The sequence below is a fragment of the Leptosomus discolor genome, chromosome 3 (assembly GCF_034619465.1).
Source record: "Leptosomus discolor isolate bLepDis1 chromosome 3, bLepDis1.hap2, whole genome shotgun sequence".
In the NCBI taxonomy this organism is placed as follows: Eukaryota; Metazoa; Chordata; class Aves; order Leptosomiformes; family Leptosomidae; genus Leptosomus; species Leptosomus discolor.
In genome coordinates, this window is record NC_141393.1 from 69600222 (window position 1) to 69625192 (window position 24971).

At 53.9% G+C, this 24971-nt stretch overlaps 1 protein-coding gene across 1 annotated transcript; it reads right to left on the bottom strand.

Moving 5' to 3' along the window:
- Nucleotides 1–3302: 3302 nt before the first annotated feature.
- On the bottom strand, nucleotides 3303–23505 carry UCK2 (uridine-cytidine kinase 2). Its single transcript, XM_086462822.1, has 7 exons — nucleotides 23407–23505; nucleotides 12609–12768; nucleotides 11604–11700; nucleotides 10639–10781; nucleotides 6040–6137; nucleotides 3980–4028; nucleotides 3303–3449 (listed from the first exon to the last, which is right to left on the bottom strand). The coding sequence occupies exons 1-7, from the start codon at nucleotides 23503–23505 to the stop codon at nucleotides 3310–3312; spliced, it is 786 nt and encodes a 261-aa protein (XP_086318948.1). The 3' UTR covers nucleotides 3303–3309.
- Nucleotides 23506–24971: the final 1466 nt, after the last annotated feature.

The following is a 24971-nucleotide window of genomic DNA, read 5'->3' on the forward strand; positions in this document are numbered from 1 at the left end:
TCTACGATTCCTGCCTAGCATTCTCTTCTCTAGTCTTAACAATCCCAGTTCTCTCAGCCTTTCCTCATAGGAGAGATATTCCAGTCATTTCACCATCTTCATGACCCTTCGCTGGACTCTCACCAGTAGCATCATCTCTTTTGTACTGCAGAGCCCAGAACTGGACACAGTACTCAGGTGTGGCCTCACCTGAGCACAGGGGACAGATCACCTCCCTCAACATGCTGGCAACATTCTCCCTAATGCAGCCCAGGACACCATCAGCCCTCTTTGCTGCAAGGGCACGTTGCTGGCTCATGGTTAACCAGAACCCTCAAGGCCTTTTCTGCAAAGCTGCTTTCCAGCTGGGTAGCCCCCAGCATGTACTAGTGCATGGGATTATTCTTCCTCAAGTGCAGGATTTTGCACTTCCCTTTATTGAACGTCAGAAGGTTTTCTCCAGCCTGTCAAGGTCCCTCTGGATGGCAGCACAACCCTCTGCTGTACCAGCCAGTCCTCCCGTTTTGTGTCATCAGTGGACTTGCTGAGGTTACACTCTCCCCCATCATCCAGATCTTTAATGAAGATCATGAACAAAACTGGATCTAGTATTGACCCCTGGGGTACATCACTAGTTACTGGTCTTCAACCAGATTGCATGCCACTGATCACCACACTCTTGGGCCCAGCCATTCAGCCCGTTTTCAATGTGTCTCATTGTCTGCTCATCCAGCCCATGCATCAACAGCTTCACTATGAGGATCTTATGGAAGATGGTATCAAAGCCTCACAGAAGTCAAAGTAGACAATATGCACTGCTCTTTCCTCATCTACCAAGGCAGTCATTTCATCATAGAGGGTTATCAGATTGTTTAAATATGACTTTCCCTTCGTGAATCCACACTGACATAAAGTGATTTGCCACAAAGTGATTTACCTCTTTGCTAAAAGTCTCACCCTTATCTGATACTCTACTAGTGCTAAAGCCAACCTGCCTGTGAGGTCTTTTGATCAAATTCACTTGACTGACATCTGTTCAAGAGACTTACTGGGAAGGGCTGAACTTGTCCCATCTCTTTGCTGTCATGAGAGCACAGGGGTTTCACAACAGCACTCCAAGCCATGTGTGCACCAGGACTTGCTGAGAGCTGGCTGGCCAGCCAAAAGCCAGAGCCACTGCCTTCATCACCTCCTTCTTCACCAAAGCAGTCTGTGCAAAGAGCTTTGCTCCAGGTCTGGCTTTGACTTGCAGAACTAAGACAATGTTGGCCAAGTCTGCACCCACACTGGGACTGCGGCCAGCAACACGCAGCACCAAACAGGAGACAAGAAGCACCAGCATCCATTTCTTCTGTCTTTATTTACAGGGGAGAAGAGGCCAGTATTTCACCTTGAGAGCTGTCTTGGCTGCTTAAGCTCTGAGAAGCCTCACCAGTTCTGCAGAGCTTTGGTCCCTCTTACCTACAGCTGTCCCTAGAATTAGCCAGTGCCAGCTAATTACGGCAAAGCTGACAAGTCTTGGGGAGTGTCTGCAGAGAGGAAAGGGCTGCCATGTGCTGCCATCACAGATCGAGGGGGAATGAGTTTGCCCCAGCAGCAGTCACTGCGGGAGGTGTTTCCTTTCTTGTTCTCCTTGTTAAAAATAAAAGCTTGTCTCAGCTCACATGGGGCTGGAAAGTGATGGAGCATTGAGTGTCTAAGGTCTTAGGCTTTTAGACATGCAGAGCAAAATCAATGCTCTGGAAAGACTGTAAATCATCAGAGGGACCAAGGGTAAGGGTCCCAGCTCCAGGCTTTGTGGGATGCCTATGAAACTTTTGTTTTCAGTGGGGCAAGTCAGTCCCAGGAGGATGGGCCAAAGGATCTTTCCTGGCTACCATCCCACCACATCCCCTTCCCCGGCTCCTATCAAGCCCCTGCCCCAGCCCAGCTGCCCCACCTTGCTCTCCACACATCCCCAGACCTGCAGTACAATTGCACCAGGCTCTCCTGGGACACGGCTCTTGCAGCACTACCAGGTATGGGGAAACAATTCTCACCCTGGGCAAGGGAGGGCACTGCCTGGGCAGCCCTGGGGAAAACATACTGCAGGGACACAGCGTCCTCCACCAGGATGCAACAAGGGACACAGGCCAGGCAAGAGCATGCTCTGAAAAAGGGAAGCAGAAGACTCCTGGACATCCAGTTTCATGCTACCCAGCTGGCACTTGTGGATGTTCTATATTGAGATGCTAGACAGCCCAGGAACCGCTACACACTGCTGCCCACCACCCCCCAGACAGGCTGCTCAGCAGCTGCCTTTCATCATCTATTGCCCCTTTCAGAAGAAGCTGGTTCTCCCTTAACCATATTTTACAGACCCAAAATCCTCCATTCAAGAGCAAAACCATTCCAAGTGAGGAATGACAGACACACCTCTGACCTTCTGCAAGCCAGCCTCCAGGCTTAGGGCTGAGCCCAGGGCTCGGCTGTAAGTCCCACCACACACATGGCCACTGAGCTTCAGAGAGGCTGAAGGTATCCACGCACCATCCTCACCCAAGCCAGGCAGTGGGACTGCTAAAGATGCAAGCTGCCATGTTTATAGAATCACATACCAGCATCGCCTACCAGGTCCTTGTGGGAGGGTGTGACAGCAGACCCACACCTGTGGTGGGAAGGGGTGTCAGACACAGAAAGTGATGCTGTTGAGGGACTGAGACGTGGAGGTGCAGAGACAGTCAGGGGAGGTATTACACATCACTCTCCCAACTCCCTGTGGCATTGTGCAGTGCCTGCCAGCTTGGACCTCAACAGCAATGGCAGGAGGCAACCCCAGCCCAGTTGCAAAATCCACGCCACACTCAAGCTGCCACCTCCACCACAGCCCGTCCCTTCCCCAGGATGGAGACCACTGCAATACAAAAGCAGTTGTTGAATGCTCTTCCTTCCTTACTGCCTTTGAGGTGAAGATCCTGACACAAACATCTCCCAGGACCCTCTTTCCCAGCCCCCTCCCATCAACGCTTGAGCCTGGCAAATACCTTATGGCAAGTAATTTTACGTTATTCTGCATTTACACAAAAATAGAGCAATTCTATATTTATAGAGATTTATAGCCGGTTCCGTGCTGGAGGAGTTATTGAGCAAGGCCAGGAGCTGTGGGCGGTCCAGGCTCCCAAGCAGCCGGCTGCTTCTCATTCGGCATTTCCAACATACAAAATTAAAAGGCATTCGTCTCTGTCTGGTTTCTTAAATAGATAAGGGGGGAATGAACGGACAGTATGTACAGAGGGGCAGTGGCAGGGCCAGAGTGCCCTCTGCCCCCAGCCTCACGCCTGCCGCCTGGGGTCAGTGAGGCCGGCTGCTGGACTCTGAGGGCTGCCGCTGACGGGGAGGAGTGTAGCCATTCAGGTAGCCGTTGCTCTGACGTTTGCTGAGTCCTCCATTAAGAATGTCCTGGATGTGCTGCACTATCAGGTTGATGGCCACTGTAAGCAAAAGGGAGGGAAAGACATGGGGGAGAGATTCTATTAGGATCACTGCAAATAAACTTCAGCCAAGCCAGAGACGATGACCCTGCTTGTCTCCCCTGCTCCCATGCCCTCCTATCACACAGTAGGGAGCTGCAACCCTGCATGCCTCTGCCCCAGCTGAGCCCAGCACTCAAGCCAGTACAGTCAGGCTGATACCAGCTAGGTGGAGACTTGGCTGTCCCAGTTGCACATCTGGCCTTGGAAAAGCAAATTTCCCTTTGTGTGGTGTGAACCAGGAGTTTGCCTGGACATAGACGGGCTCCCACGCTTGATCAGAGGAAAGCACAAACTCCCCATTACTAATGGTCCAGGCAGGAGCAAAAGGGAGAGGCTCATCTCAGCGCGTGTGTGTGGTAACAGCACTCTCTCAGGTGGCAATGGCCTGAGTCACCTCCGTGGCAGGTCCTGCTACCTCCTACCCAACTCTGCCACAACAGCAACAGTCCAAAGCTGGCTGCCAGGATATAATGGCAAGGTCCACTCACCTTCATTATCTGCTCCTCTGGGAATGATCACGTCAGCATACTTCTTGGTCTAGGAGGAGAGAGAGCAGTGTGTTACAGAGAAAGCGGAGAGTCACCACGCTGGGGCATCATCCCCACTTCCTGGGGCAGGTCCTTCCCCTCCCCTTGCCAAACCCAAACCCGCTGGGTGGTTGTGTCATTGCTAATACATCTTGGATGCTCTTATTTGTCTTGTGCTCTGTGTTTTGAGGGCCACGCTTCGCGCCTTGACTCCATTTTCATGAGCTCATACAGTAAGAGGCACCCTAACAAAGCCAGAAATTAAAAAGCTTCTCCATCGCAAGACTCCAGTAGCTGATGCTTTTGGGAACAACCTCCCCCTGAATTCAGCCAGACTTGGTACAAGAGCAAGAGGTGGCACGCCTGGGCTGTGTGGACGTGCAGGGCACACCCATATGATCTGCTTGGGATGTGGGGAGAATTTTCTACCAGCATCGCTTGCAAAAAAGGTCTGATTCGGGACACTGGTCCTGACCTATTTCACCTGCAGGTGCCAGTCTCAGTTTCCTCCCCTTTGTGTCAGCTTTTACAGTCAATAAGCTTCCTGACAGCCAAGCTCTACCATCAGTAAACAAGCCAGCCCACTGGGCAAAGGGTGTCATCTGACACCTACAGGTGCTTCCAGCCATATCAAAAAATCACATGCTGGACCATTTCAGTGCTGGACCACCTGCCCCAGAGCTGGTTTAGGAGTCAAGTAACAGCAACAGTGGGTGCTGAGCCTGTTTGACATCTGCATGCAATTGCTCTGCAGCTAAGCCCCCCACCAAGTTGGAAGTGGGAGCAGACCATTGCAAAGCTGGTGGGCAGGGACAAAGCAGTTGTTTTCTACCCTTGTTTCACATTTCATCCTCCTACAGCATCTGTTGCTTTGCAAAGCTGTGGATTTACCTTGCTGGAGACTTGCAAGGAGGGAAGCCACCAAGTTGGACCTGCCTCTCAGGAAAAGCCTTTCTAGGATTACACTGGAATTGGACCTTGGTCCCTAGAGCAACAACTGAGTGAAACAGAGAAAAGGGTGCTGCCTAGGAGCCAGAAAAAGATCTCGCAGCACAGAAAGGATCAGCCCCTCTCATGGGAAAGGGCAGAGCTGGCCACATAGACAGACACAGAGATGTTCCTGAGGCTGGAGGCACAGGTTCAATTCCTGCCTGTAGTGCTGGCCAACACTTCCCAGGTTGCAGGACTCTGCTGGCTCAGTTCCTCCAGAAAAAGAAGAAATTCCTCATATAACTACCAGATCTGCTTGAAAAGCCTTGAGAACCAAGGCACAGGCTCCTAGCTCTACAAGAGCCAGGAGAGGCGTGCAATGGCTAGTCCTGCAAATGTGCTATTTCACCTGCAAGTTCTACAGGACTGCAGTGGTCTCCTGCATGCAAAGTCCCTGTCTGCTAGGGAGCCTTGCCTCAGTTATCAGCTCCCAAAGTAGCTTCCTTTCTCCAGGCAGACCTTGCAACCCTGGCCCTGAGCGAGGTCTGTCTGCTCTACACCTTGGCCTCTCACCAGCCAGGAAATGCAACCTGCAAGGCCACGTCCCGCAGCACAGAGCGAAGGAAGCTCCCCTGCTTTCCCAAGCATCCAGCCAGCAGCACTGCAGGGTGAAAAGGGCAGGCAGGACAGCCCAAAACAGGAGGCAGACACAGCAGACACTGCCTGGGGGCAGGATCTCCCCTTCCCCAGACAGATGCAGCCAAGGATCTTCCCTCCTGGGCTGGCATCTGCTGAGCTGCCTGGTGTTGGTTTGTCAGACCCTGTGCAGGGAGGGGTTTCTCCTGCGGTGTTGGCCTTTCCATAAGGGAGGGTAATCTCATCAGGGAGGCAGTGGCTGTATAAATAGTCCCCATCTCACCCTGCCCCAGCCAGCACTGGCATCTCCATTTTTGCCAGTGGGTGCAGGGAGGGAGCAAGGCTAGGCAGGCTGACCTGACCTCTGGGGCACAAAATGCTCCAGTCTGAGAAGCTGGGCAGGGTATAAGGCATTTTGGGCAGACTCCCGTGGGTGGCAGACTCCCCTTACTTACTGGCAAACAGAACTCCTCGAAGGCAGGCTTGACGAAGGTGATGTACTGAGACAAGATCTGCTCAAGGTCCCTGCCTCGCTCACTGATGTCTCGTAGCACTGCAGAGAAGATGTAAGGCACAGTCAGGAGCTAAGACACGAATCACTCCATCCCCCTTCCCTTCACTACAGCCTTTGGCCAGCCACCCGGGTATATTGCCTGAGGTCTCTGTTCCTGGAAGCCACTGCACACATGTCCAAGCACAACCCAGCCCAGCTACATGCTTTTAACCTGCTTCCAAGCTTTTCCAGGAGCCAAAGGCTGGCTGACGTGACTGAGGGCTTTTCTTGGCCTCCCTCCATTCTCAGCTCTGCAAGCAAATTCTAGCTGTAACGAGTGCCATTGCAGTCCTGACTATTCCAAGCCTCAGCCCTTGCATCCCTCCTGTCACTTTGCCCTGCCCTTGGCCTAAGGATGGGGTATTCTCCCAGTTGTCCCAATGCAGATGTGCCCAAAGAATACAAAAGCAGTGGGGTTCATCCATACACACATTAAGGCACAATTTAACTCAGGTCTGCAGAGGTGAGGAGAGTAAAACTCACCCACCTACCCAGCTCTGCCAGGCTCCTTGTGCTGTCCCCAGCTGAGTGGGACGGGAAGGTGAAACAGGCTCCCACAGATGCTGAGGGGTTGCTTGGAGGAGATCAGCTCAGGAGGAAGCCAGGAGGCAGGACAGCAAGCTGCCCTCCTGCTTGTTCTGCCATTTGGGCCTTACACCCTGTTTGCACACGGTATTTGGGCCATTGCCATCTCCGGTCTGAAGCCACTTCAGCATGGACGAGTGCCCCACTTCAGCAGGAATTCAATCCACAGGTAAGAGCCAAAACGGCCCTGTGGCCGAGCAGACGGTTCTTGGCTCTCCCCAGGGGACCAGCTGGCTTCTCCCCAGCATGCTAGCGCCTGGCGCTGCGTTCAGAGTGAGCCTTCTCCACGTGCCAAGCAGAGTTAAGCCACAGCACTGCCAGCCTGTGTGACCTGCTGGGCAGCCATTGCCCATGCGCTTGCCGGGCCAGGACAGTGCTGTTCTCCCAGTGCTGGTTTGGCACCGTCCCCACGGCTCCGTCTGCCCTTGGCCAGCAGCTTTGCAGCGTGCCCTTTCACAGTCCTGCACAGGGGAGGTGATGGAGGGAAGAAAGGACTGGCAGCAGGATGTGTGCCAGCTCCCTGCCTGCTCCAGGAATGGCTCAGCCCAGCCCAGGCTGCGGTAGCCAGGTCCTTGCCTTCTCTAGGGAGCGGGAGCAAGCCCCAGCTCAAACAATACAGAAAAAAAAGGAAAGGAAAATAAAACAGAGAGACTTTTGTTTCCCAGATCCCACACCCTGTTTGTTGGCTGCTCTGGGGCAGGGAAGGAGCACAGCGAGGGTGTATTTACAGCACAGCCGGCCTGGGACGGCGTGCGAGAGGCCTGCAAGCTGCACAGCATGAGTGCCCAGGCTGCAGGGGGTGGTCCTGACAGGGTAAAACTCTCCTGACTGCTCCCAGGGCAGACCACAGCAGGGCAATCACCCCCGACACAAACACAACTCAAATACCCACTGTCTTGTACCTGGCCTCAAAACAACAGGTCCCAGCAACCCAGGCTAAGACCATGCACCCTATCTGGAGGTATCGCCCTCTACTTGCAGGGCAGGCAAACGTCCCAAGGACAGATCGGCACCCGTCCAGAGCCAGCAGGCAGACATCACTCAAATCAGGCCCAAAAGATGCACATAACACCTGACTTAGCCTTTGTATTAGAGAAGCTGGCCAAGGACAGGGCAGTGAGGGACCTCAGCCAGAATCAGCTTTGCACAGACCATGCTGTTTGAGGCACCTGACAGACCTTGCCACTCGCGCTCGTTTTTCTTGGGAAACGTGCTAAGGTGGGGACAGTGCAAGTTGCACGTACTGAACCCCAGCACTACTAATTAACTGAGCTGTCAGCTACATTTCCAAGAACCTCATCTCCTGCTGCTGCCCAGCTGAAAAGCCCTTTGCTGCAACCCTTCAGGACTTCTGGGAGAGCAAGATGACTCAGGGCCATGTCGCAATGCAAGATCCTGACTTTTGCCACAAGCTGCCTCCAGCTACGTTCCAGGGACATGATTATACCTTCAGCACCTCACATAGAGGCCCTCCTTTCCCAGAATTGCCAAGGAGACATGCAGTAAACATATTTGCTGCTGCAGTGGTCCTACCAACTGCTGATGGCAGGCCAAGAGACTGCCAAATGGTCAGTTCCCTATCAAAAGGCCAACGATTTGCCCTAACTAGGAGACACGAGCACCTGAACCAGCCTACTTGCCCCTTTGCAAGGCTTTAGTGATTGATGGTGGGTGGGAGAAATACCGCAAGAATGGCCTGGGACCATGTGGCTGTCCAACAGCTGCAGCATAACAGGGTTTAGCTCTGTATTGTGGTTGGCAGCTGGATGGTATCTGTTCTTAGTCAATGGGATCTCAACCAGTTCTCAGGCCCTGAGCTCACAGTTCTGTACCAAGTCCGAAGTGACTGAACCACACACTCCGGAGTATGATCGGGATGCACACAGTCATGTGGCACTGCAAACACACAAGGCAACGCCTTGCCTCCACACAGCTGGTACAGGACACTGCCAAAATCCCGTGCTACCCCGTGGCCGGGTGTGAACCCAAGTTCCTGCACAGTACAGCCTGCTTAAGGGATAAGGCTCACACTGCAGGATCTTGCAAACGTGTTGACCTGCTAATACAACTCCCTGCAATGACTGTGCTGTCATCTCCCTGGATGAGTCATGCAAGAACAGTGGGCAGGGTCAAAAAGGATGCGTAGAAAGGACCTTTTAATCAGCACTGATGACATCCCAACAGCACAGAAGTCTGTGTATCTGTCTGACAGCAGGAGGGCAGGCAAGACCAGTTCCATCACAGAGTGGAAGTCCCATGCACACAAGCGGTCCCAGGCTGACGCACTGAGGCATGCTCCTCTCGTCACAGCACAGAGGTCTGGACAGGACCTCTCCTCTAAGTCATCTCCTGCAGCCCCAGACACCCTGTGGAGGCTGTTGGAGCCAGGAAGGGGTAGGGACAGTCCAGACAGAACTGAATTCTGCCCCAAGAGTCTCCAAATGCCTTCTTAACCATCCAGGAGACCCAGGTGCTACATCAGGGACCACACTCCTAAAGGCTGCTTTAAAATTAATAGCATCTCAAGCCATGCAGGCCCTGCAGAGCTGGAGTGCCCAGAGCTGGCAACCCGCAGCCAAGCCAGCTGGACACAGGGAGTTCTAGAGAGGGACATTCTGGTTCTAGGACTCTTTTTCCCCCTAAGCCATCACCCCAGTGCTAAGTGCCACAAAGAGGCTCCACACTGCACTGGCTGTGCTTGCATAGATCAAGATGCACAACCAGATTCCCTTATCTGCATCATCCACGATGCAGCTCTGCAGAGAAGGACCTGGGAGTCCTGGTGGAGAACAAGTTACCCATGAGCCAGCAATGTGCCCTTGTGGCCAAGAAGGCCAACGGCGTCCTGGGGTGCACTAAGAACATTGTGGCCAGCAGGTCGAGGGAGGTTCTGCGTCCCCTCTACTCTGCCCTGGTGAGGTCACATCTGCAGTACTGTATCCAGTTCTGGGCTCCCCAGTTCAAGAGAAACGGTACTATTCAAGAGTCCAGCAGAGGGCTACGTAGGTGATCAGAGGACGGGAGCATCTCTCTTATGAGGAAAGGCTGAGACCTGGGGCTCTTTAGCATGCAGAAGAAAAGACTGAGAGTGGGTCTTATGGATGCTTATAAAATATCTAAAGGGCAAGTGTCAAGAGAATGGGCACCACTGAAAAGAGCCTGGCCCCAATGACAGGACAAGGGGCAATGGGCACAATCTGGAGCACAGGGAGTTCCACCTGAACATGAGGAAAAACTTCTTTACTGTGGGGGTGGCAGAGCACTGGAACAGGCTGCCCAGGGAGGTTGTGGAGTCTCCTTCCCTGGAGATATTCAAAACCTGCCTGAACGTGGTCCTGTGCAACCTGCTCTAGGTGAACCTGCAGGACCAGACGATCTCCAGAGGTCCCTTCCAACCCCCGCCATTCTGTGATACCTTAGACTCAAATGCTATCCTTGGAGCACACCTATACCCCAGGTCCCAAGCAGATCCATCAGGCACTGCCTTCCGATTGAACTGTCAAGATGTCCCTTGCCCCTTGCACCCTTCCCTGCAGGCACCTGCTGACCTGGGGTATGTAGTAGTAGCTGCCATTCAGCTGATGGCACAGGGCTGGTGCCACTGGGCCATGTAAGGACACAGCACACTCAGTAGCCACACTGCTGCATGCATCAAATGAGGAATCCCAGACAAGGCAGCAAAAGTCCCACTGAATCCTAAGAGACATGGAGCAAGGTGCTCTCTAGTGCCATAAGCTGCCCTGTGCAACAGTCCGCACTGGGAAGGAAAAGCTCCCTGAATCTTTGCTAGCAGCAGCATAGCTTTGTGCCAGTTCCAGTTCTGCTCTGGTCACGGTCACCTGCCTCTGTGACCAGCTGCCCAGATCAGTTAAGTGACATTTCTGTCCCTGCTGCACAAGGCATGCTCGAACCTCACCTCTGCGGGACAGCCGAGTGTCTGCATCCGTGTCCACAAAGAGTTTCATGCGGAAGAGATCCCGCACCTCCTGGCTGTAGAAGGCCAAAATGCCTTCGAAGAGCACCACGTCGGCAGGGTAGACAGTCACCGTCTCCTCTTTCCTAGCAGAGGGAAGGAGAGTCAAAATATGCTGGTGGGGGGAAACAAGCCAAGAGAGGTGGGGGGGAACAGCAGTGCTCCTAGGCACTGCTCCAACCCTGGGACATCACTGCTGCACCAGGGGGGCGACCAAGGAGAGGGCAGACCTACCCCACCATGGCGAAGGGAATCCAAGGCATACGTACGCTTCCTAGAAGGACAAATGGCACAGCAGGAAGCAGACTAGCCCTTCTCCCCCCACCTCAGCCAGCTGCTGCTTGCAAGCATTATGTGCCAAGCCATAAAGCCCAGAAAGCCTATGCATGGGGCTTGACTCACAGGAACCTGCAAGGGCCAACTCTGCTTCCCTGACACCACAATGCTTTTGTGGGAAACGGAGCGGGGTCACACTATCCATGGCCAACACAAGCATGCAAAAACAAGCTGAACACATGCAAGGGAAGAGTTACAGGAACAAGAACTGTCGTCCTACTCCCTTCCTGGCAGTGCCAGGCTCTTTGAGCCTGGAACACTTGTTAAAGCTGCAAACACAGAGTTTATGTGGAGAGGAAGTATGGATGGAGGAAGAAAAGGGGGGTCATAACCCCCTTCCAATGATGCCCCTTTGTTGCTGGATGACACTGCAAGGCTGTGCAGCTTTCCAGACCCTCAGACTGCGCCCATATCTGCTCTGGATCCTCTAACCAAGGGGTCTGGAGTAGTTAGGATTAAAACTTCCTAAGAGCAGGCGCAAGCGGAGGGGCAGGCAGTTTGGGCTGGCAGGGCTGCGCGCTGCGCCACAGGGCGTTAGCAGAGGCACAGCAAGGCAGGAGCAGCTGTTAGACCTGGAGTGGGAGACAAAGTCATAGACAGGAATCTGGACCGTCTTCCCTTCCGTGATCTCTTTGAGCGTTTTCACGATCAGCTCGTTGTCAAAGGCATCTGAGGAGAGAGGAAACGTTACCCGAGGCAGCTTTGCAACCTCTCCCACCCACCAGATGTTGAGCTTAGCCTAGCCAGAGCCACTGGCACCCCACATGGGGGACAGAGACATCCCCATGGGCATAGCAAGGCCAAACTCTCCCGGAGGCTTTACTGCTTTGCACCAGCCTGGGATCTGGCCCGCTGACATCAATACTGCCCTTGTACGGTGGCACTGACGGCCCAGGCTTGGGAAGGCATCTCCTGCAGGGCTCCAACCCTTGGAGACTGGAGCAGTGTTTCAACCTCAAGTCGCTGGACAGACAGGGCTCTGTTTGCTTCGTGCTCACTGCCTCCAGCCATTGTCCTTGTGGGGCAGAAGGCACAGCGGCTCTGGAATTTCCCCACTAAGCTCAGAGATGGTTCAAAGAATGCCTGTTGTAGCAACAGGGTACAGCCCCCTCGGTGAAGGGATTTGCTGAGCAGCTGCACAAGACGGTTCCCTCCTTGAAGGAGGGACACAGAGCTACTGGCTGCAGAGGGCTGTGCCAGGCCAGATGTCCCTGGTCTCAACCCAGCTGCATCAGAAAGGTTTTCAAACTGGGGGATGTTTTTGCAGGGAGACGAGCATCTTAAGAAGTTTGAGGGTTCACAACCTGCCCTTCCTGATCCCAAACAGTCCACCCCAGAGGCAGCTTCTTTCCCAAAAGAGACAGAGGTTGTACTGCAGGGGACTCAGGTGGCCCCCAGCCACCCTGCCGGGGATGCACCTGGTTCCACAAGATCTTAACTAAGCCATCCACTCCTGCCCCATGTGGAGACAGAGTCCCAGTATCCTTGCAAGGCTCTTTGCTGGTGGAGCAGGGGGGTCCCACTCCAGCCCTCGCTCCCCACTGCGTGGCAGAGCCCCGGTGCTGTTCTCCATTCACCTGGGTGGTCAAAATTGAACTGGCCTTTGAGCGCTTTGGATTTCTGCTCTGAGGTGAGGACCCGATAGAAGCTGTCTTGGCTCACAATCACTACTTGCTTCTGGCGGTAGTCCACTTCATTCTGGCCCAAAAGCTGGACGATCTTGGAGCATACTGAGGACTGTGAAAGGAAGAGCAAAGAAGGCAAGTCAGTGGTAACTGGTGTCTGAGCCGCACAGGGAGGATGTCCCCAGGTAACAGCCATTCCTAGGTGCATGCTTGCTGGACCTCCAGTTGAGAGTTTGTGGTCCCCTCAAAGGCATAGCCCAAAGCCACTGAAGGAAAAGTGCTCCAGAGGCATCATCGTGGGGCCCTTCAGTGTGAAAGCAGCACCAAGCTTGCACCATGCCTCCCTCTCCTCCACCGCTATGGCCTGCCCACAGCTCCTATTCTGGGCACAAACGACAGCATGAAACCAGTCGACTGCCGCCTGGGTTCAGCTGTAACCCCAAGGCCCTCATGGCCAGCTCCAGCCTGCCCAGCAGCTCCCCAGGGGACAGAGCTGCATGTGGTACCAGGGCTGAGCCTCCTCCCTGGGAGGCAGCCTCAGTGCCTTGGTTCCCCCAGCCCTGGTCTAGCCCTGAAATCCCACCACAACAAGGGCAGGGAGGGAGAGAGTCCTCAGAGAGGAATAGAAAGGTTGTTTTTATATCCTAAACAAAGCCCAGGAAAAGACACCAGGAAGAGAGACCTGGGACTTTACGAGGGATCCGTCACAGCTGCCAGGGTTGGGAGGAGCAGCCACGAGCATATCCTGGTGCCTCTTGGCACAGCAAGGCTAAGGGCACTGCAGAGCCAGCAGCTGAAGAGCCACGTGGCTCTGACTGCCGGTGCAAGATCCGCACGAGCGCTGCTGGCACAGAGACCAGCACCACGCACACCACAGAGCAGGCTGGGTGCCGGTGCTGTGTGGCTGGGTGAGTATCACGCCGGACCCCACTCTCACGATACAAACTGGAGCCCAGCTTGGGGGACAGATCCCAAAGCCTGCTTCAGTCCCTTCTCCTTAGTCACACGAGTCCTTAGCTGATGTGCAACACAGCAGTGTTAAATGCATCACTAACTAGCAGCTGGCACGTCTGCCTCAGCCGGTGAGAGCCAAGGTCAGGCCAGCGGGGGAGTGCTCTGCTGCCTGTGGGAGCCCTGCGTGTCAGCCCTGATTCTGCCCCACAGCCTCCGCTGTTCACGGAGAAGCGGGTGCTCTTGGTGCCAAACTGAGCTGCTTCACCTCCTGCGAATCATGCTTGCTGCAAATGCCCAGCTGAGCAGCTCCTGGCCTCGGTTACCACAAATACTCTCTGCTGAGCAAAGAGAGGTCTGCTTGCCCCAGCCTGCCTCCCCCAGCGTGCCTGTGGCTCCTTCCATGCTCCCACCTCCCTGCTGGCTCACCCATCTGCTCTATACCTGGCTGGCAACCTCCAGATGCAGAGCCGAAAACAGTGGTGGCAAGAGGGAACAGGGAGGGGAATGCATGCCTGGCAGAGGAGGTCACCCCAGCAGGCAGAGGGCAAGGCTGTTTTGCCTGAGAAGCTGGAAGATTTGACGGCATTCCTGTCCCCAGAGACCGTCTCTTCCCCTCCAGGCCAGGCTGACCTGACTTGGCTGTGACCGCTGTGCTGTGAGTCAGCTCCAGCCCGGCTGGAGAGCCTCCCCGCGCACAGCACTGCTGCAGAGTGAACTGGCTTGGGCTGCCCGATAGCAGTCCTTGCGGCCCTGGGCACAAGTTTGGGTTTTGTGTCAGCGACGGGGTCTCCCTGAGCATCCCACCTTCTTCTCCTGCCTCTCATGGCTGGCAAGTTGTCCTTCCCCAGCCACGTCGGCAGTCCTGCCCTGCAGCAAGCTGCTACCACCCAGAACAAAGCACTGCAAGTCAGTGCCAGTCACTCACCCTTCAGCACGCACAGACACAAAGCTGGAGCCCATTCTCTGGTTCCTCTGTTTTCCCACTCCCCACATACTTCTCCAGCCTGTATCAGCCCTATTGCTTATCCAGCTGTATCCCACAGGTTTCACAAAAACAGGGTGTGCACAGTGCCTCTCCTCCACTTTTCCTCCCTCTCTCCCCCGGATACTGCTGCCTTCCCATGCTGCCCGTGCAGCGAGGAGACGCAGCGCAGCAGGGCTCAGCCTTGGCCACAGCTGCCGAGGACACCGAACTTCCCAGGCCCTTTGCAATCAGGAATAAACTACTTTCCGGCACAGCCACCCAGACACATCCCCAGCCTACAGATCAGCAGGTTCCATGTGGATCTGTGCCAGAAGCTGCTCTCTCCAGTCTGGGGGAGGGAACAGGGCTCCTTTACTTTGGATCAGTGGAAGCAACACACCTGTTGCACTCACACTGTCCCCTTGGACCTCAACATGTGGATGGACTATAAAAATAATTTGAGGGCATTGGACAGTTCCTGACAGTCTTTCTTCTGCCTTATGCAAACTAACGTCTGGTTTACTGATCCTGGAAAGTGGAGAAAGAGTCCCCATCAGCTCTGAAAATCACCCTCCTGTTCCATACCCCATAATTTGAGACACCCAACGGTGAGAAAAACCCAAGGAGAAAGTAGCCCTCGGCAGCTGGAGACAGGAACACGTCCTCCCACCAGGGCCCAGAATGAGGATCACAGCGTATCCTGGCTGCATTTACCATCCACTGCTCTGGGGCGGCAAGTGCCTCTTGCAAAAAGCATCCAAGCAGATGCTACAGACCTTTCCCTTTTCTCTGGGGGGCTTTGGAGAGCTACCAGAAGTGGTGGTCAAAGATGATCACAAGGAAATCCTGCTCTCAGGACCAAGCTCAGGTTCAATGTACCGTGTTGCCTGGGTGGGCAGGGATGTCATCTCTGGGCTCTGGGAAGAAGCACATGTGTCACCTTCAGTCCTATAGAAGGCAGAAGGTGTGGGCCAGGGCACTGCTCACGCATTATACCTGCATAAATTCAGCATGACGTAGGGACAGTGGGGGACATGGCATGTTCCTCCAACCCAAGGGTTGCATTCAGCTTGCTTTAGTGGGGCAGCAAATCTCAGCAAGGTCTAAGTTTGGACATTAGGACTTTAATATGAGGGTGGTGGATCACTGGAACAGGCTGCCCCGAGAGGTAGTGCAAGTGCCATCCCTGGAGACATTCAAGGTCAGGCTGGATGGGGCTCTGAGCAACCTGACCTAGATAGAGATGTCCCAGGTTATCGTAGAGGGGTTGGACTACACGACCTTTAGAGGTCCCTTCCAACGCAATACATTCTATGATTCTAAGTGAAGAAAGTTTTTCCTTTCCTCACGAATGGTTCATGAGGGGCACTCCCTGATGGCAGTCTGACTACCTCCTACAGCTGGACAGGCAGTTTTTCCCCTTGGTCGATAAACACCCTATGGCAGAACCAGGCAAGAAGGGGAAGAAAAAACAGAAACACGGAGGTTACAAATTCCCCTACACAGTGGGAACAGAAACTCCCAGCTCAGGAAGCATCCCTTCAAATGAATGACGCATGTCCCCTGCTTAAACCCCCTTCTCCTAAACCAGCACTGCATACATACATGTGACTGGTGTTTCAGAAGCGTGAAAAATTCACTAATAACTGGAAATGAGAGCAGTTAGGCTCTGGGGAGGCCTGCAGATGCACAGAAAGACCAAGACCAAAGCATGAACTAGATGATCTTTGAGGTCCCTTCTAACCCAAACCGTTCTATGATTCTATGATTGTGAAGTACAGTGCCAGGGTGCAACCAGTCTGGATGCATGGCAACCCAGGGGACACGTGGTGCTGACACATGCACTTAGCATGCACTTGAAGGGATGACCTGGGCTCAGATTCCTTCCTTCGCCAATTCCTAAATGCTTCTTCCAGGGGAGAAGATGACAATTATTTCTTCTCTGAGAAGTCCAGGACTGCAGAGGCAAACAGAGAATGACCTGAAGAAGACGACATGATGCTATAGATGAATCCAAATACAGAAACTCTGGGATTTGAGCTCCATCCCTAGCTCTGCTCTGCATGACACACCTCATCTGCAGGGAGACGAGAGGCACGACAGGGCTCCTTGCCTCTGCTCAGCCCCTTCCCCATATCTACACTGCCCATGCCACAATCCAAGGCAAACAGTGATGGTGATTCAGCCACATTGCACTCCCGGCAACAGGATGCTTTCTCAAGCAAGAGCCTTTCCCTCCTCCAGAACTTGTTTAAAACTAAATATAGACAGGACACAGCAGCCTCCAAGCCTCCATGTTTGCCAAGCGGACCTTTCCCATGTTAGCCACACAAAACCGATGCAGGACTTTCCAGGCATGCAGGCAGGGAGGCCTGGCCTCTCTGCCACCGCTCATGACTTCCCGCATGCCGCAGTGAGGGGAACTCAGCTCCAGGTCTAAGCAAACTGGCTGCGACCTACTGAGCTGCACTCCCCCAGACTTTGTGCTTGAGCTGCTCCCTGGGAAAGTTGTGCAAACCAACCCACACCACACACAGATGGTTGAGAGGGAGGTATCTGCACATCACAGTGCAAGAAGCGAGCTCAGAGATGTTATTCCTGAACAGAAGCAGCTGCAGCTCCCCTTGCAGGATTCCTCCTCTGAACTAAGCACACAAATAACCAGTGTTTAAGGAAGTACAGCTTTATTCTGCTGGGAGGCAAAGATGCAGAGGGCACCTGGGGAAGAACTCCAGCATATTTTCCCAACAGAGAAGAGGAGAGGTGTTGCACAAGGGAAGAAACTCAACAGACCCCTTACATTTATTTGAAAGATACTAATTACATTACATATTTAATTCATATTCACTCACAGCCTATAGCCAGCTGCTCAGATATTCTTCAGGAGTTGACTAATTCCCCCATATTATTATGCAGATTATCCCACAATTTCTGTTGGGTAGCTCTGATCAGCCAGTGAATTACAACTTTATATGGGTATTAGAGAGAAGGCTGATGGACAGCACTACAGTTAACTACCATGTGAAGGTACCTGGCAGGACACAACTGATGCTTTCAGCCCCAGGTTTGCTACAGCAGATGGGGCAGTATGGGTACTTCTGCCCTTGGCTGTTTAAGGCATGTCCTGGGCTAGGAGGAATCCATAAGCCTTGTGCACGTGGATATGCTAAAACCCACTCAGAGCAATCCACCTGTCCCCAGGGAGCCTAGAACTGCAGAGAGACATCTAGACCAAGCTGCTCACTTGGCTCACGACACAGCAGCAGGGAGGACCTCACATCCTCCCAAGGACTCTAGACTAGACACCAAGCAAAACTGACTTATACCAGATAAAGTCACTCCAGCCCTAAACAAATACTGAAGCTGCCGGTCTCCTCAGGAGCAAGTAAAGGGAGAAGCGCTGTGTCAGAAGCAAGACCTACCAGGAGAAGCACATGCTGGACTCCAGGAAGAGAGGCACAGATTCCTGCCACTGCTGCAAGCTGCTCGCCCTGAGCCAAGACGCTGCTCACCATGAGGACAGTCCTCTCCAACAGAGCAATGCCCTTGGTCCAGAACAAAGGCTACAGCCAGGAGCAAGGACAGTCTGCAGCAGTCCCATCTCACCTCCCACCTGGGAAAGAAGGCCAGAGGTTATCTCTAGGGACACCACTGCCATAACCCCCTTCCTATAGGATCTGGATGTGAGCAGGATTGGCAGGTGGCCGTCAATAGCTTTGCATCCGCAGCAGCCTGGCTGAGGTGTCCTCATCACGTGCTTGTGGATAAAACAGTCTCCAGTTTGGAGATCTGGCAGGATTTTCCCTCAGATCACATCAGGGACCACTAGGATTACTTGTGGCATTTCTGACGTCTCCTGTAGCATGGCTCCCTTTCCCGGCATCTTTTACTCAATTGGGTCCCTGAAATCAAGAGCTGTGGTAATGCTGCCCTTCTCTCCAGCAGCACACTAGTTATGGATTTTAGTCTCTTCTTGTAAGGTTATGTCAATTATAGAGTATTAGGAAGTGCTTGATGGACTGGGGTGACACACAGAACAGATACCAAATTGGGAAGGGTCCCAGAGCATCTATTAAATGTTTGCCTGCAACTGCATACAGCTAGTTCATGACCCATGCAATCCTTTCCAGTCCTAATGGAGCACATCCGTATGGCAGCACTGGGACTGGAAACTTGCTATTCTTGTACCAAAAGCCTGGGCCTCCACCCAGAGCTTTCCCAGGCAGGTTCACCATTCCTGCCTTTCCCTTTGTGAGCCACAAGCCAACCAGTTCAGGACTGGGGTAGCCAGGTTTCTGTCCACTCACCCTAGGACGCTGTGCATGTGATCAGCAGTCCTGGGCTGGAGCATAAACAGGCACATACAAACACAGAGGAACTGCACACAGATTACGCGTGGAGAAGAAAACAACCCCCCCTAACACAATCTCTCCCAATCCACCAGTTTTAGACACAGGATATTTTTCTCAAGCCCCTGCTGCAAACTCCATAGCCTGGAGCTGGCTGAGCCCATGGGACTACAGTAAGCAGGCTCCGTAACAAACTTGCACATATTCAACCAGTAACAGGAAAGGGCTGACCCATCAAAATGTCCTGTGTATCAGTCTGATCAGGGTCTGGCACGGAATAATGTTCTACTAGAAAGTTTGACGAGTCTCTAGCACACGTTGACATCAGTGTTTAACAAGTCAGACCTTGTGATTCAGGGCTCCTGCCAGCCACAGAACAAACGTCACCAGGAAATGGTGCTGAACTGACACAGGACTGCTGCAGTGCCTGCTCGTCCCCCACCCGTGGCTCACCCCCGGGTCACTGCCAGGTCTCCCCTCAGCTTCTTTGCCTGGCTTCCAGATGGTGACACAGTGGCAGTGACCTCCAGGCTGCTGTGGGGAACTTCAGCCCTTGCTAGTACAAGGGACTGAGCTCTGTCATGCAAGAATCCCCATGTGGAGAGGGAACTGCCTCATGTGGAGATGCACTACAGCTGGGGCCACTGCTTCCCTGGGGACCAACATGCTGGCTGTCCCACCCTGGCTGGGTGATAACAGCCTTCAGCCTCCTGGCTAGCTCACTCCAGGCAGCCAGCTCAGCCTCAGACAGCGTTTTTGGGGTTTAAAGTAGAAGTGCCTAACGGATTAACAGCGAAGAATACACCTGGCTGAACACATGCTGCAATTTTAGTGCGCTGCAGTCCAGAAACTCTCAGGCTGCATGTTCAAACAGACATTTCCAACTTCATGTGCTAACTCAAGACCCAAAAGATGTAGCCACTGGGCCACAGTGACACCCATACTCAGCCCTCGCTAGTTTGGTGGCCAGGCAGCCAACAAAAGCGTTCAGCCTTTTGTAAATCTGTCTTTTCTTACAACCTCCTGTCAGAAAGCAGCAATCACCACCTCACTTTGTGGCACATGGGGACAAGAAATTAATGCTTCACCTTGAGTTCAAAGAGCTCTCCCCACCCCTGTAACCACCCCAGCACCAGATACTTCCACTGCTGCTGGAAGTGAGCCACTCCAACACCGCCGTCAGAGCTGCAAGGTCCCAGAAGCTAAGCTGAAGGGAGGACACGTGAGGAGCTTAAGGAGGTATCCCAACACCTTCTAGCTCATCTCAGTAGTCAGTTTGCTGAACTTTCCTCCAGCCCGCAGCCTGGCTGCCTGCCTTACATGCAGCAGTCCTTGGTAGTCAGGAGTCTCTTGCGGGTGGGAGGGAAGGAGCTGTTAGCACAAAGATCACGGGTATAAGAAGGAAACAAGAACTTTAGCAGAGCACTTGAAAGCCTATAGGAATCAAAGAAAATGCTATAACCAGCCTTGGGAATCCCTCTGAGGAAATGAGGCAGTTGCACAGGAGTGGGTCTTAATGCTCTGTCATCTCCTCCACATCAGGAGACTGCAGCAAGCTTTGCCTGGGCTGCACAGTGCTTGGATTTTGGGGGACAGTGGAAGAAATGCTGCCTTCCAGCAAGCTTTTGGGAAGAGCCTGTCCCAGCTGAGCCGACACAAAACAGGCACCATGCAGCTGCCACTGCCCTTGCAGAGGCTGCAGCACCACAGTCTGCCCAAGACCTCTGCAGCTCCCCAGTTTTGCACCCAACGCAGTCCAGATTTCTTTTTTAAGAGCCAAAACCAGGAGAGTGCTCAGGTTTCTACCTCCCATTTGAATACCAAAAGTTCCTCAAGCCTCTTTTGCTCATTAGGGAACAGCAGTCAGCCTCTGAACTTCAGTTCTCACCAATTTGCCTTTAAGAAATACCAGCCAAACACTCCCCCCGAGCTCTTTGGGGAAGGCTGGCTGCTTCAGATGCCAGCTTTCCCAGGGCACCACAACAAGTTGCAGCAAGCTACAAACAGGATCCCTTCCTTCCACAGCCTGACTGTGCTAGTACATCAAACGGGATGGGGGGCGGTGGGGGGGAGCTGTGGAGCCTTTTTCCCCATCTTAGACTCAAATGCAGTGGGAGGAGCTGGGGGGATCCTTGGAAGGCAAATGCCCTCCTCCATTATCTTCAGACTGGTGTACTGCCAAAGGGGTGTGTTATGACAACAACCCTCAACTGGAGTGAACACGAGTCTGATGGATTTGCTACTCTCCCAGTGGGAAAGGTGTTTGCTTCACTTTCCCTTTAGGAGCATTTTGTTTTCACTCAGAACCAGTACACCAGCACAGCAGCCCCTGGGCTGGATTTTAGCTGCAGACAAGCCCTTAGCTGAGCAAACCACAGCAGCCTCATCACTGCTTTCCTGGAGCGTGCTGCAGCACTCTGCATGGCCTAGCACAGGTCACTGTCACTAGCCAGACGGGGGACAGCCCCACTGCACCCCCGCCTTGCAGCTGCATCAAATGTGAATTTGAAGGTCTGTGTGCACAAACCCCAGCTACGTTTTTCCTGACGCTTCTCCTCAGGCAAGCTTTTTTTTTTGCCAGCGTTTTTCTTGCAGTCTTTTCCCACAAACTTTGTACTGATCTGCTGGATTCCCTTCAACAGGCAGCACTGCGCAGAGGTTTTTAGCAGCCAGCAGTCACTGGAGGGGGGGGGGAATCAAAGCTGAGACAGGAAAAGCCAGTTAGTATATCTTCCTTGCTAGAAAGACCCATTTCCCTAATTTTTTTTTTTTTTTCTAAGGCAGCCTGCTGCTACTAAGCATTTTCACTCTGAATTTGAGAAGAACTCTGGCATATTGTACTGTAATCACTGCATTTACCTTGTGGGCTAGAGGCACAGTGTTGAGGCACATAACAGTTCAGCAGTGCCAGACACGATGTTATTGGGACAGCTACAGAGAGGCAGACCCACGCATCACAGAGCAGACAAACCCAGCACGTTTGAGTCACCAGGAGCTGTACTGCAGGAACAATCCAGCTTTGGTTCCCAGCAGAGGAGATTGCATCCTCTCTTACCATCCCTCCCTTGTTATATCTGGATTCTTCCCCCTTGCAGTAGCAACAGCAGTCCAAGAATCAATAGAGTACTTAGAGACACATTTTTAAAACACTCTTTTTATGGGCTGAGGTACAGCAGTTGGGTTACACTATCCTTCAAGAAAAGAAGGGACCCCCCTGCAAACACAAATCAACCCAAAATTATAAGGGTCTGTCTTCCTCCTGTGACAGTCCACATTCAATTTCCTTAGAAAGATGTATTTCAAAGGTATTGCTACTTCCAAATCTATTCATGCTCTCTCAAATGCATCTTAAAAATGCAGGTAGAATGTCTGTGCTGCCCTGCATAAGAGCGCTGATGAGCTGTGGCTCTGGTTTTACTGCTCTTAAATAAGAAAAATAAGTAAATTTGTTTTCATGATAGAATAGAAAGCAACCTACCTCAGGTTAAACAAATAAAGAAAAACCCACTGTATGAAATAACTACAAAAAAAAAAAATATAAAAAAGAAAAACCCGTAACGTTATCGGAGTTGCCCTGCGCTGCAGTTTGGGTGTAGCAGCCCTCCAGAGAAAACCCGCATTAACCCCGGCCGGATCGGCTCTCCCCAGCGCGGCTGGCCCCGCAGCCCTCCGCCCCGCTCCTACCTGCCGCTGCCAAGGACCATCCCCTCCCGGGCAGAGCGAGGAGGTCGTTCTGCCGCTGTGAGTCAGCATTTACTGCAGAATTTCCACTCCTGCTGCCCCAAAGTTGGCTAGAAAAGGGCACCCCCACGCACGACCGGCACCATTAAAAAAAAAAATTCAATAATTGCATCGCACCCACCGCACCCTGCGGGTCTGCCGCGGGGCGAGCAGCCCTTGGGGTCGCCGTAAGCGCAAGGGTGGCAGAGGGGAAGCGCTCATTAAAGCCACGGCAAGGAGGATTTTGCAGGGGGGATGCCGCCTCCATCCCCGCCGGGCTGGGGCCGCCCACGCCCCGCGCAGCCCCCAGCCGTGCCCGCTGTCCTCCGGCAGCCCCCCGCCCGGCGAGGCGGAGGGGAGCAGGGTCCCGGCCGAGGGGGGAGTAAAGCCTACACCCACCCCCCCACACACACACCCTCCACGTGTCCCCGGGGCTCCCAGCCGCCGAGCTCCCGCAGCCGCTGCCTGGGCAGAGGCCTCGGCGGCCCCGCTCTCTCCGCCGGCACGTCCTTCTCCGAGCCGCAACGAGCACCGCCGGGGCAGCGAGCCCGCCCGCCGCCTCTCCCGGCCCGGCCCGGCCTGGCCTGGCCCGGCGGGGCCCCGGGGCAGCGCACGTGGCGGGGCGGCCGCTCGGACCCGCCGCGCTGCCATGTGGCCGCCGCGCCCGGCGGGGGGAGGCTGCGCGCCGAGGAAAGGCGCGGGGCTCCCCCACACCCACCGCCCCGCCGGGGCTCCCCCAGACCCCGCCGCGAAGCCCCCGCACCTTGCCGCTGGCCGTGCCGCCGCTGACCCCGATAAGGAAGGGCTCGCCGCCGCTGGGCTGCCCGTGCTCCTCCAGCCTCTGCTCGCTGTCCCCCGCCATCCTCCCCTGCTAGTAGCAGCAGCGCCACCGCCTCGCCTCCTCCGCCTTCGCTCTCCGTGCGGGGCTGGATTTATCTGATGAGTCAAGGGCCTTCCTCCCCGCCTGGTTCACATCCCCGGCGCTGCGGCTCCCTGCCAGGTGCCTGCCGCAGCTGCACATGCTCCGGCCCAGCCTGCCGGCGGGCGGCACAGCACGGCACGGCACGGCACGGCACGGCGGCCACATGGGCCCGCACCTCGCCGCCGCCCTCCCCCGCCCGGGGACAAAGGCGATGCGGCCGCCCGATGCACCGGCCCTCGCTCCCTCTCCCTGCCGGCGTGGTTGGCCCCTCTGCCCGATGAGTCTCGCTGCCCACTTGCCACCAGCCTCCAGCGAGAGCTGGGACCACACCACGGTGATCCCCTGCAGGACCTCCATTAGATGTCCCCCACCCTGGCTTCTCCCGCCCCACCCAGGCCCTGGTCCTTAGGAACACTTATTAATGACCCAAAACCAGGAATAAAAATTAGCTTATGTCTTTGGCAAGCGCGACCCGGCTGGGACGAGACACAAGCACTCGGGAGGCCAGGATTCAAAGTCGAAATGCTCTTGACAAAATGGAAAAAGGCTCGGCAAAATGTAGCGTGCAAGTCCATGTGGTAAAGTGCCAAGTACCGTACTTAGGTAGGAGTAATCATCCATGAAAATGCAAGAAGGGAACCTGCTGAGTAGCCAGCCCTTTTACAGATAAAGATTCGGGAGTACAGTGGATCAAAGAGTCAATGCGTGCTGCTGTGAAAAAGGCAAACATCCCACTGGGATGTATAAACGTAGGCAGGACATGGTAGCTAACTCTGTGCTGAGTACCAACGCCACTGGGTACCATGTTTTGAGAAAGGTGAGGCCTGATGGAGAGACTCTAGCAGGGTCTGGGGAAGAGCCTGGGGTCTGGCTTTGCAGAAGGACCACAGGAACCGTGTGTGATTAGTCTGGGAAACAGATAGCTGCAGGGACACGTGATAACTGTTTCCAAATACATAAAAGGCCGCCACAAGCAGGAAGGGAATACATTTCTCTTACTCATGGGGATTAGAACAAAATCATGCCAGCTCAAATTGCAACAAGGGCAGTTCAGGATAGGTATTCAGGGACATTTTCTAAGCTTGAGAATGGTTAATTCCTGGAATAGGTTGTTTAGGGAGAGTAAGGACTCTCCACCACTGAGGATTTTAAAAAAATGCACTAGGCTAAGCTCCTGTATAGAAAGTTTTTAGTGCAGTTGATCCTGCGTTGGGGCACGGGGTGGCCTAAGCGATGCCCTAAGGTTCCTCCCAGCCCTGTTCATAATATCGTTAAGTTCAGTGAGGTTTTTAACTTCCCACTTCAATACAGCGAAACAGGTGTGGAAATGTTTGCCAGGTGGGTCCCACGTCCCAGCCCTCATCACGCAGGATGTGAGAGAGGCTCTCCTGGGAAGGTGAGGCCCC

Coding starts and splice junctions, on each gene's coding strand:
- UCK2 (XM_086462822.1), bottom strand. CDS start 23,505: ATGGCGGGGGACAGCGAGCAGAGGCTGGAGGAGCACGGGCAGCCCAGC. Junction 11,701..12,608: donor GTTCAATTTTGACCACCCAG/GTGAATGGAGAA, acceptor CTCTCTCCTCAG/ATGCCTTTGACAACGAGCTG. Junction 4,029..6,039: donor TCGAGGAGTTCTGTTTGCCA/GTAAGTAAGGGG, acceptor CTCTCCTCCTAG/ACCAAGAAGTATGCTGACGT.